We start from the raw sequence: 12,459 nt of genomic DNA, 5'->3' as shown, positions 1-12,459 counted from the left end.
GTAATGTTGATCTCCATATCATTTGGCTTGCTGTGTTTGTCTCAGTTTTATCTCTGCCACATGGGGCCATGCATTTTAACATAATTCACAAGAAGCAGTTACTTATGAAGAAGGGATGCTTACATTTCAAAGGCTTAAACGTCAAAAAGGTGATATAGAAGATAGCCCTTTTGATAGCAAAGGTTTTCCCTAATAATATTCTGGGTAACTGATAAAATTTTCATTATTCTTAAATTAGTAATGTAGTCAACATAATCCTTTTGGATTGGGAAAGGTGATATATAATGAAGTCATTTTTCTAGGGATTAATGAACTCTTTGGCTAATCAATGGCAATGTTGAACTCTGTGGATTTCTTTTTTTTATATACAATGCATTGGGCTCTTTTCCCTCCCACAACTAAAGGTTGGATAATTTATTGTTTGACGTTAGCTGAATCCCTACTCCTTTTGATTCCCATATTAATCTAGAGTAGACTGACTAGATTGACTGTTAATTGATATTCAGTTTGCTAAAGTGATCATCAGTAATATCATTTCTATTCTATTATGTCTGTTACAGATAAAATATTTTGTAGATTAAACAATTTAATTACCTTTTAGCCTACTATAAAAATTTGCTATAACTTAGTTGTATGTAATATTTTATAGAAAAATTATTTATGATAATCCTATGTGAATAATTTTGCATAAGTTAGAAAAACACCAATTAAACAAAACAAGAAAGAAAACAAAAATGGCAGGTAACATTTTCATAAGTATCCTCCTTAGTTTCCAGAAGATTTTATGGAGTAAATGGAAGAAAAAAGTGACTAGAATTAAACTGCTTTTAAAACATTTATGTTCATTTAGTAGATTGTTCTTCAAATTATGTCAATATATATCTGAAAACTGTTAGATCAAAGATATCTTTATGACAGGTAAAATTTAGTTGGCGTTGCTGGTCTCCAGCTGTTCTCAGAATACCTGTGCCTTTTGTAGGGCAGGGAAGAAGAGGACCCTCTCAGCCTAAGTAAACATTGTTATAACAAGCTGGTACTCAGGCTGATAGGTTGTGACCATCTTTGGCAAGCACATAGAAGCAAACCTTTTTTTTATTGGCATTTGGGGAAGTTGATCTTGTTCAATTATGTTAAAAACTATCTTGTAACTTTGAACTAGAGAACTCAGAAACAAAGTTTGTGAGCTTTAGGATTATTTTTGTTAAGATTTTTGGGGCCCTGGCCAGTGGTTCAGTGGATAGAGCATTGGCTCAGCATATGGAGATACTGGATTTGATTCTGGTCAAGGCACACAGGAGAAGGGACCTTCTGCTTCTCTCCTCTTACCTCTCCACCTTCTCTCCCTTTTCCACTCCTGCAGCCAGTGGCTGGATTGGTTAGAGCATGTCCCCTGGCACTGAGGATAGCTCCAGGGAGCATGACAGCTTCAGGTGCTAAAAATAGCTTGGCACTCAAACATCAGCCCAGACAGGTTGCTGGGTGGATCCTGGTTGGGGCACATGCAGAAGTCTGCCTAACTATCTCCCCTCCTCTCACCTAGGGGGAAAAAAAAGCCAGTCATGGGTTCCATTTAAAAAATTTGAGAGAAAAATTACTTTCAGAAAAATAATAAAAAATGTGTCTTAAAGAGGTGCAAAGACAAATATTTATTTAGGAGGGTTTTTTCATTGTTGTTTTTGAAAATAAACTCCACTTGAAAAAATAAAAATTTCTTGTCACAGTAACTTGATAGCCTGTCAACAATTGAAAGATATTACTATGTTATTTGATGATCACACTTATTTTGATTTCTAATAATTAGTTTAGTGAACGTAAATTTCTTCTTAGATAGAATTCTAATGGAATTCAAAGTACCCAAAGAACATTTCTCTCCCTTTCAGTACGTTTCCATTTTACTTCATGTAAATTGTGGTGAGTGATGAAAATCTTTTTCTTATTATGATGTAATTACTTTGTTTTGTATATTGAGTGATTGTACTATGTACATTTGGTGTAAACTCTTTGTACTGTCTGTCTCATTTCCTCATCCATCACTGTCTGTCAATGGGCATGGTGCTGTGATCAGTCTTATCAGGTGATGACAATACAGGACGTGAGCCACCATTATCACCCCCAGAAAGGCTCCCCATCAGACGATCTAGTACCAGAGACAGAAACAGAAGAGGGGAAACATGTTTCCTACTGTCAACAGGTGATTACACGTGTGCTTCTGATGGAGGGATCAGGAAAGGTAGGAATGCATTTAATCAGATCCTCACAGGTGACTTAGAAATTAAGTGATGCAAATATATGGAGCCCTGTAAAAAATTTCTCTTTCATTTTCTCAAGGAAAGACTACACATAGTATTTTTTTCCATTCCTCATTACATGTTTTCTTACTGTAAACATTTCAAAGTATGTATCATAACAATCTACTTGGCTGTCATATCTGAAAGGCATTTCTCTTTCTTTCGTTTTTTGCCTTTCTTTCTTTCTTTTTCTTTCCGTTTTTATTTATTTTTGATTTTTCATGTGCCTATGGGAGGAATTGTAATGGAGTATTTAAAAATTGTCACTCATCTAATTATTTTAATATAATGTTCTCAGCAGTCTTTAAAAGTTTTCTTTCCCTGCAACTAATAAAATTCACTAATTGGCTCTATGCGTATATTTGGTAGGTAGTTGATGATTATAAAATAATAATAAGGTTTTTCTTTTTCAAAGAAAAGCATTAAATATTTTCTAAGTGTCTTATCCAAAATTTGGACTTATTTTGCTGTGGTTTATCTGAGTGTTAGGAGGCTGAAAAACTATAAGATCTCTGGCCGTATAGATTGGTGTACCCAATCATTTGAAAAGCTGTTTATGTACTTATAAAATAGGGTTACATAATTTCTCTTGAGTGCAATTATAATTTTAAATTTATTACTGTATTCCAACCCACACTGAACTCTGCCTGCACATGGAAGATATGTTGAATAGATAGATTCTGTTGAGCAGGCATCTTTGTTAAGGAACATAACAGAATATAGGGGGTCCTCGGGTTATGACATAGCTCTGTTCCTATGACAGTGACGTAACCCAAATTTTGGTGTAAGTTGAAATACACCCTAGCCTAAGTCACTTACCTATCCTAACACAGTTGTAAAATCATAATCTAGAACATGAAAACACAACTAAGCCACAGAAAAAGAAAAAGGACATAATATATTGTACTGTGTATTCTTCTGCTACATGCAACCAAACAAGTTTGCCCACGTAGTCTGTAAGTACAACTCTAATAGCATAAGCCAAAACACTCATATCTCAATTTTTTGAAGTTTTTATGGGAGTGAGCATCATAAACTCAAAATGTCATAAGTTGAGACTGTCATAATTCGAGGACTCCTGTATGGAAGCTTCACTAATATGGTTTGGTTTTCCCAGATTGGTCCACCTTGTCTCTGTCCTAGGTGCTGGTTTATGTTTTTGTTTTGAGTAAACTTTACACACATCAGGACAATTGATCCTTTTCTCTTCTTTAAGAAATAGTTTTGTGACATTACTCACCCTTGTAAAAGTGACAGTGTGCTCTTTATTACCTTCTACTTTGATGGTTCCAGTTGCTCTATTGCCATGGTCATTCTCTGTTTATTGAAAATTTTGAAAAAGAATTCCAATAATTTCTTATGCAATGAACTAAGATTAGATGAAAAACCACTCTAAAACTTTCATATTAATGCAACTAAATTTAAAAATGTGTGCTCTTTGCTATTCATTGCGGTTTCTCCCTATTGAGTGCGTTACCATTTTAAGCTTCATGTATTTGTTCTGTGATGCCTCCTCTCTTTGAAATATCTCATTACCCATGTCCTTCTCGCTCATTTCTCTGAACACTTTGCATTGTCCCATCTGCCTCCACGCTTTTCAGTCTCAGAAGACAAAGGACTCTTCCTTTGTCTCTTCAGTATGCGATATTGTAAATTCCTCATTTCAATTACTTCCATTTCTGCCTCTATTCCTTTCACCAAAATGTTTTTCAGTTATATAAATATGTGTGATTGTTTGCTATTTTAATCTAAATGCTATGTTAGGAAAAATTTAAAATATTTTTTGAAGATAGTTTATAGCCTACTATAGTACTTGAGCAAAATATATGTACTAACATTAAGTAATAATATCTAATGATGTATAGAACATAGTATTTTAAGTGCATTACATATCTTAATTCACTATATATGTATATACATATACTGTATCATACATATATGTAATATGTGGTTCAATTTACATTTATTTTTAGCATATTCTATAATGGATCACATGCAATGTTTATACTAAGGTTCCATGTTTAAGAACTTGAAATTTTTTCTACATGTTAGACAGAATTTTGAATTTTAAACTATCAAAGAAGATCACATATAAAAAACTTTGCAAGTTATAAAGCATTACATAAATATAGAGTTTTCTTATCAAATGGCAAATTTTCATGAGCAAAGCAATTAATAAGATATTTCGTTTGTATGGAAAAGGTATACATACAATTGTATTTCACAAATACAAATTTTCTTTATCAATGAGAACATTTTTGAAAATTTATCTATAAGCTCTTTGTTCTTTGTCATTTCTCACCATCATCCACTTATTTTTCCTTTCTTAGTTAATGCATTTGCAGCTTTGTGTTTTTTATCTTGGTCTGGTAACATTCCGGCTAACTTCGCTTTATCTTCTTAGTGTGTGATCTTTTCATGTCTGTCAGGAATTCATTCATTTTCTCTGTTTCTTTTTATATAAATTACAGATTTCCTTTTATGTAGAATATAGATCTCTCCTATTATGCATACTCAGACATTTATTTCCTAGATGATCTTTTTTTTTCTTTACCTTTTAAGCTGGTCCTCTACTGATTTTATTTTAAAGTTTTGAAAATTCGCCCCTATACAGATTAAAAAAATTATTGAATTCCCATTAATTCTTTTTTTTATCAATAATTATGAATGTATTTGGACCTACATTAAGAAAACTTGTGGATTCTTTAAAAGAGTAAAGTCCATGATTTTATTTATGCAGTAATTTTTGGGAAATCACATTAATAAGCAAAAATATACCCAGTGATAGTGCATGGATAGTCAGTTTCAATATTGCTCCAAATAAACACATGCCCTTAAGAACTATAAAAAAATGCACACCATGTATTTAGATTGTGGTTCAAACTAACATGTACATGTAATTTATTTTTATAAATTATATTTTCGAACATCCCATTTAATAAAAATTTAATTGGGAAAATTTTTAATCAAGTTTCTTATCAGAAATTAACCTGCAGCATAAGAAAAAATATATTTATGTCAGTAACTTATAATTTTACTAGTGAGATACTTGTTATTAAATTAGAAAGGAAATCTTTACAAATGAACTCTAAAATTATGCTTGTTAATAAAAGGATTTATAAACAAAATAGATAATATTTATGTTAAAGGTTATATTTTAGAAAATAATTAAACATTAAGAATGGTAGCTAAGATCTACATGTAAATAGCACGATGAATATAAAACTGTCAAACAGATATTTTACATATTTGGAGGAACTGTAGGGAGCGTGGAGATGGTAGGAAATAAAATTAAATTTTTATATGGATGATATACAGATATTAACAACCCCTTTGGTTCATGCATATTCTCAAGTTTGCTTTTAATAAAACCCAATCAATGTTTATAGTGAAGTTTATGTTTTCAGGTAACACAGTCAACTAAGATAAATTATTCTTTCTGTAGTGTCCAAAATTTCAATTCCAATCATTTTACCAAAGAGCAGTAAAAACTAGCCCTGTAGGTGCGTGAAGATCACCGTGTAAGGATAAATTACCTGGAATTCTTTTTTAATTAAGACATCCTCCCATTAATTATTCCATCATCCACTAAACTAGAATAAAATATATCTCACCTCCCATGTTTTATAGTTCAGAATACTTACAAAATATATTGACAGATAATTCTCTCATTAGCAAAAATTATTTCCTAGAGAACTTTACCATAGTTAATGGATGACATAAATTTCCATCTACAAAATACAAAGAAAACATCTAGTCTACTGAAAGTTTATGTGTGTATGTGAGAAAGGGGTTTCTTGGCCATTTAGTCTTACCCTGCAATAGAGTTTGTTATTGTAATATATATCCATATCTGTCCTGGGCACTTGTAAATCAAATAGTCACTAAATCATTTGAATCACCTCTCTTCCTCCAGCGAAAGGGGAGAGAGAGCAGTGGCTTCTTCCCCAAAAGTTTCATGAAAGTACAGAATTAAAGGAAGATGTAGTTGAGAGGAACACAACAGGCCCATTTTCTTTCTTACAGTGTCATCAAGCACCCCGAAGCTAATCAGGGCCCAAGGAGTAAACCATAAGTCAAAGGGAGACAAGGAGTTCACTGGAATCATATCTAATTGCTCAGCTTTGACTGGCCAACAGAAAATTTCATTTTCCTGCTGTACAATACTTGTTCAATGGAGCTGTCAGAACATCTTTTTTCTGAGCTGTAGAATAACTAATTTTTCAATCAATAGTTGCCCTGCTTTCAAGACAATCCACTTCTAGCTTTGCTGTCAGTGTGCCCTACCTCATTTAACTGCGTCTAATCTTTTCTAATAAAAAAATACTATAATATATGAATTCTTTCAAAGGTGACCTTGATGGAAGGGTTCTTCTTCTTTTTTTTCAAGTTCTATTTTATTTATTATTTATTTATTTTTAATGGGGTGTTTCTTGGGTTGCTAAGGGTTAAAGCTTTTGAGAAAGACCTTTTCTTCTCTAAGTCTATGACTATTATTAACAAAAGGTTAATATGCAAAATAATAGAAAGAAAAGATGAATTAAATTTAAAAAGTTCTTAATTCCTGGTGGAAGAATCAGCCAACAACATCATTTACTCCAATTCAAGCTTTAACTCATTGAAAATATAACTCAGTTTATATTTTATTCATTTCACTTTTCTTCACTTTTTTATTGAAAAGATTAGATATAGGCATTCATTCTCTATTATTCAGATAATGGCATCAAATGTCATTATTTGAGAATCATTCTGTTAATTCCATAAAGCTAGAAGATTAACTATGCTATAAAAGAGTTGTCCACTTAAAGTTAATCATGCTTTAACTGTTCAGTAAATATAAAAAAGAAAAAGAAAACAGACAATTTCTTTTTTCAGGAACAAATTCTAACATTTGATAATATTAGCCATGTGTATATCTTACTTAAATTGCTTTGCCTAATTCTAAAAGAGTTCCGGTTTTGTATATGCCTAAATGCATCAATACAAACTGATATGGGAAAAAGAAGATTTTTTAAATATTGCAACTGTAATTTGTAATGGTTTACTCTTTTGGAAATGACAGCTACAGTGAACTTCAGTTTTGTTAGGGTTAAACATTGTCTCAATATTGAATTATTTGTAAACAAATTATGTTTTAAGATCAAAAATAGCACTTTGTATTATCCTGCATGGTATTGTTTGTCTGTGTCTATTTTCTGGTTTAATTCAACTGATGTCTATGCCTTTTTTCATAAAAGGATATGAAAAATCCCGAAGCTTAAACAACATAGCGGGCTTGGCAGGCAATGCTCTGAGGCTCTCTCCAGTCACATCACCCTACAACTCTCCTTGTCCTCTGAGGCGCTCTCGGTCTCCCATCCCATCTATCTTGTAAACCCAACTGTTTCAGTCAGCTAAATTGTATTGTTTCAAGTACTGTCTAGCCCATAATGGAACTAATTAAATGTAGAGTTACTCCAATCTCCATTAATACAGTACAAACCTGCATGATGTTATATGGAGTCAGAAAGGCCATTGGGATAGCTAATGAGTCTTATCTTGGTTTTAAAGGCTATCTAAAATAGTGGTACTACTTCTCCATATTAATTGCCCTGATATCCTTTTGCAATAAAATAACAGATAGTATCAGATACTGGCCAGTACACTAATACATAAACAAATTTTCAGGGAGATATATTTAAAACAGTGTGCTTCCAAATACCAACCACTTCATTGGGGTCTGTGACTTTCTAACCCATTCTGAAGATGTCTGGGAGCCTATCTTGCTTGCAGACAATGTGACTTTGGTCAGCTCATTTGCGTGGGCCATCTCATCTCTATCACCTGAAAGCAATGTCACAGAGTTCAGGGACATTGGATAGCTCAGGATATATGTACTTGCGTTGTACTATCTGTTGATATAACAGGTTCATTGTTCTGCATGTTGAGTGGTGGGGCAGGGAGGAAAAGTTTCTCTTTGACATATTTTTTCTTTATGCTTCGAAAAAAATATTTGTTTTAAACAGCTTAATTTCTTGATTGATTTACTTTTCTTCAAAATGCTGTATTGGAGTTCTGAATGTCTCTGGTTGTTTGCACACAGATAACTACAAAGAGGTTGTCATTACTGGTTACACGCAAGCTGAGGCCAGATCCCTGACTTAAAGGCTTGGGGAAGGCACAAACATGAGAGAAGGTAACTGCCAGCCAGGCTTGCGCTCTTTAAACAGGAATTGCTGCTTGATACTAGAATCTTTTTTTTTTTTTTCAAATCCTGGAATTTGTCATCATTTTCAGAGGCAGAGTGCCAAATATTTCCCAAGGCACTCATGCCTTTTTTAATGCCTTCCTTTATTTTTATTTATTAATTTTTGTGCAAACATCAAAGGGCATTGTTGCTCACAGGAGGCTTAAATTTCTGACTCACGAGAATAATCAGATTTTCAATGTGTAATCATGTGCTTTGTCTTGACTGTTGTTCTGTCTGTCTATCTTAGCTCCCTGTCTTAACTGTATATGCCAGCTGTCTCTGTAAAGCACAGAAAGGCCTTGCTAAGGTGTTCATTATTTTAGAACCGTGTCTTCTCCCCTGCCCCCTGCCTTCTTTGCTACTTGAAATAGCTTCTCTGCTTTGTGTATAATTTAAGGTTGCCCTGTAGACTAAGTTAGTCAGTACTATGAATCTTTCTTATGAACAGGATTTAGGCAGCAGCAATGACACCATTGCATTTGTTTGCCTGCTGCAGTGCCAATTTCTAATACCTACCAACCAGCATTCATCTCTACGCTGCAATGAAACCCTAGGGAGTCCTGTTCAGTCCAAATGGAAAAAATTCTGTTTACAAATCCCCATGAATGCGATAGCAATAGTGTATCTGGTGTATTGGGTATGCGAAGGAAGTAAAATGCCATCCTATATATAGAGGGAGAAATAATATTTCTAAGGCATTTAGGATCGTTAATATTGTTGATTAATTTCTTATTCTCATGTTTATTTTTTGTTAGGAGGACAATTATCACTTTTGTTCTTGGCCACATAACTTATATTACTCTATATCCCCAAGTCCCAGAGCATGACCTGCATGTCAGACATCTTGTACAGCAAGGTATTTACCCAGACGTATACATCGGGTATTTCGAGCTTCAGTGATCCTCTTGATAACACCACACATAGAAAGCTATAATTACACACAACTTTATGGTAAAGGAATTAATGTACTGTCTGGTGCTGCTGTTATTGACTGCAGTGTTGTACAGAATTTATCATGGATTTTTGACTGCTGAAAAAGGGACAGTGGAATTTAGCCATACCAAGGACTGAACTGGAAACAGACTTCTGATGCTGAAAGTGCCCTGAGGTGACCAGGTTGCTGAGGTCTCCATGTCTTCATGAAGCATATTAAAGCTCATAGAAGAACCGTGACTGAAACTCATTTGGTGCTCCCCATATGAGTGGTCTGCTTGTGGACTGGCCAATGTCCATGAAACAACTGTAAATACCAACATGTGTGCATGGGTCAATAGTTTTGGCCATCTCACTTCAAAAGAAGCTGAATTCATGATTCTTATCTTTAACGCTTCAAGTATGGCCCATACCTCTGTAAATTCATCCTCATGGGCCCTGAGTAGTTTGTGCTGTAAATCATACAAGGTGTAGTATTGGTCTGTCTTAATTTTTCTTATTTCTCTCTTGTTGATTGGATTCATGAACAATGACTGTATCATTTTTTTATAAACCACTTATGTTACCAGCTTATCATTATGTTGTGAAATTTGCAGTGCCTATTGATCAAAACTGTCCTATTTTTAGTCACATATTTGTTCCGGAAAACTGCTGTGACAAAAAAACTCATCAACATTATTCATAGTTTGTCTTTTGTCATTGTTACCTCAATTATAAATGTTATAGAAAAAATTCTGGCAATGAGAGTATTTTTTTACTAAATGATCAAGGAGCAGTGTCAGTATATATATATAGTAGAATATTAATCAAATTATATTCTAAAATGTATATTTTGCATAAAAGAGATATTCTTCAATCAATTACTTTTTGTGAATTTTGTGGCAAATGAAGCTTGTACTTGTCTTTAAAACTGTTGTAGTTGAAACTGTATAAATATTCTTCATCTTGCTTAAACAATATTTCTAGAATCTAGTAGTTCCCCTGGGATTCTGAATACAACATATAACCTAATAATGAACCCCTGTATCGTGGACCTTTTGTGAACATTTCAAGGTGCATGCACAATCTTGTTGATAACCGTGAACATGTAACTAACTGAAATGAAGAATAAAAGACAATTAAGCTGGGGATAAACTTGAATCTTATCTGATTAAATTATTTGTGTTCTTTTCTGAGCCCTTCTCTTTGTTTTAGAGTTTTCAAGAAAGGCTTTAATATTTTTATGTTTCAGGGGACCAAACCAGATACAAAATAAAAGAAAATTGGGATAAAATGATTTATAAATATGCATAGCGCTCACTTTCATTCAACTCTGAAGCATGCAGCCAGAGTTGTTGTTTTTTTTAATATTTTGTTTGTCTAAATTTTCTTGTAATTTGAGATGGTCGAATTATTATCATGATATGTGATATTTATATGATATTTTATAACTAATACTGGATTTTCACTTATACTTTCCAACTTAATCAGCACAGAAGTTCAGAAACTAAATATTTTTTGTTTTTATTTTACTGGTGACTAAGTTAAAGATCAGAGAGACAGAACTGTTCACTTCTATTTTTGCCACAGATAATCTTCCCTGGCATAATTTCTCATATTTACTGAGCCTCTAGTTATAAACACTTTATCTTCTAAAGGTAGTTTCTGTCTCATTTGGTTAATGGACCTCTGTTTTAGTAGCACAACACATGTAACTGGCATTCTCTTATATTATGAGTTTACATGTAACTTTACCCTCTAACATTCTATGAAACCATAAGATTAGGGGAAGGTAAATGTAAAAGAAAAATAAGGCTAGCAAATTCACAGTTTTTCAAAATAAGGTTGGCAAATTCAAAGTTTTTCCATTATGCATCAACAGTATCTTTTCTACGTCAAAAAACACTCAGTGTTGAAAAGACTATTAAGAAACTGAATTCAGAAAAGGGAATCTAAGTAGAATTACTAATTATATGTCTTACTGATGGTGTCAGAATGTAGGATTTACTGTAAAAAGAAAAAATGTATGCAGGGGAAAGAGTAAATTTTAATAGATAATAATTGCCATTAAGTTTTGATTTTAATATAAATTAAAGTTATAAATGAAAAGTGAAGATATTCATTTTATCTTTGAAATAAATAACAAGACAAGAATGAAAGAGCAATAGTGAATCTTTCTTAGAATAAGACAATGAATATGTTAAAATGTATTACAAAGCAGAAATTCTAAGGAATTTACAATGTACTTGAAGACATTTAGAGCTAAATGAATCTATTAAAATCCTTAGTACTTCATAATGATTAAAATAGATGATTTAGAATTATTCTTAATTAAAAAAATTTACTAACTTTCAATTTCCACTGACAAGATTGAAATAATTGTTTAAATGCTTGAACCTTATTAAACTATTGATATATACTAAATTTTTCTAACATGGGTTCAGTATTATTAATATTGATCTTAAATTTTATAATTTCTTGTTTCTTAAACTAACTGTTTTGAGGCCATTATAGTTTTATTATTGTCTAAAAATTAAATAACTTAATTGAATTAGTATTAAATGACTTTTTAGAATTTATCACAATGTCATGTCAAAGTGATAGACCACTGACTATGCATTTTTTTTATTGAATTTATTTAAACCCTAAATTCTTTAAAGACTTTAGTAATCTCCAGCTAGAATCCCAGGTAACCTAATACTCATTTTTTTTAAAATACGCATTTTTTTTCTTAATTCTCAGGGAAATTGAGCAGACGGTACAGAGAGTTCCCATCTATCCTTGACCCTCACACATAAACCTCCCCCATTATCAGCATCCCACACTGAAGTGATATATTTTTGTTACATTTGTGGACTTACAAAGACACATCATTATCATTTAAAGTCCTTAGTTTACATGAGGGGTCCCTCCTGGTGTTGTACATTCTCTGGATTTCTATAACTGTATAATGAAATGTATTCAACATTGTAGTATCCTACAAAATAGCTGTGCTGCCCTAGAACCATCTGCTTCACTCATTCATTCCTC

The 12,459-nt window shown here is 32.7% G+C and overlaps 1 protein-coding gene across 8 annotated transcripts in view; it reads left to right on the top strand.

Moving 5' to 3' along the window:
• KCNC2 (potassium voltage-gated channel subfamily C member 2) overlaps positions 1–9,615 on the top strand; it is a 222,181-nt gene extending 212,566 nt beyond the window's left edge. The window contains exons 4-6 of one of the 8 annotated variants that reach the window (XM_066257804.1): positions 46–149; positions 2,066–2,230; positions 9,273–9,615. In XM_066257804.1, the coding sequence (XP_066113901.1) occupies positions 46–149; positions 2,066–2,230; positions 9,273–9,344 (341 nt within the window). In that variant the 3' untranslated portion in view covers positions 9,345–9,615. Of the gene's footprint in view, positions 1–45; positions 150–2,065; positions 2,231–7,525; positions 7,799–8,370; positions 8,464–9,272 lie in introns of those variants that run through there. The other 7 variants (XM_066257801.1, XM_066257799.1, XM_066257802.1 and 4 more) reach the window with 7 other exon arrangements.
• The last annotated feature ends 2,844 nt before the right edge of the window (positions 9,616–12,459 follow it).

This window comes from Saccopteryx bilineata, chromosome 2 (assembly GCF_036850765.1).
Source record: "Saccopteryx bilineata isolate mSacBil1 chromosome 2, mSacBil1_pri_phased_curated, whole genome shotgun sequence".
Classification (NCBI taxonomy): Eukaryota; Metazoa; Chordata; class Mammalia; order Chiroptera; family Emballonuridae; genus Saccopteryx; species Saccopteryx bilineata.
This window is presented reverse-complemented; position numbering and strand designations above follow the sequence as displayed.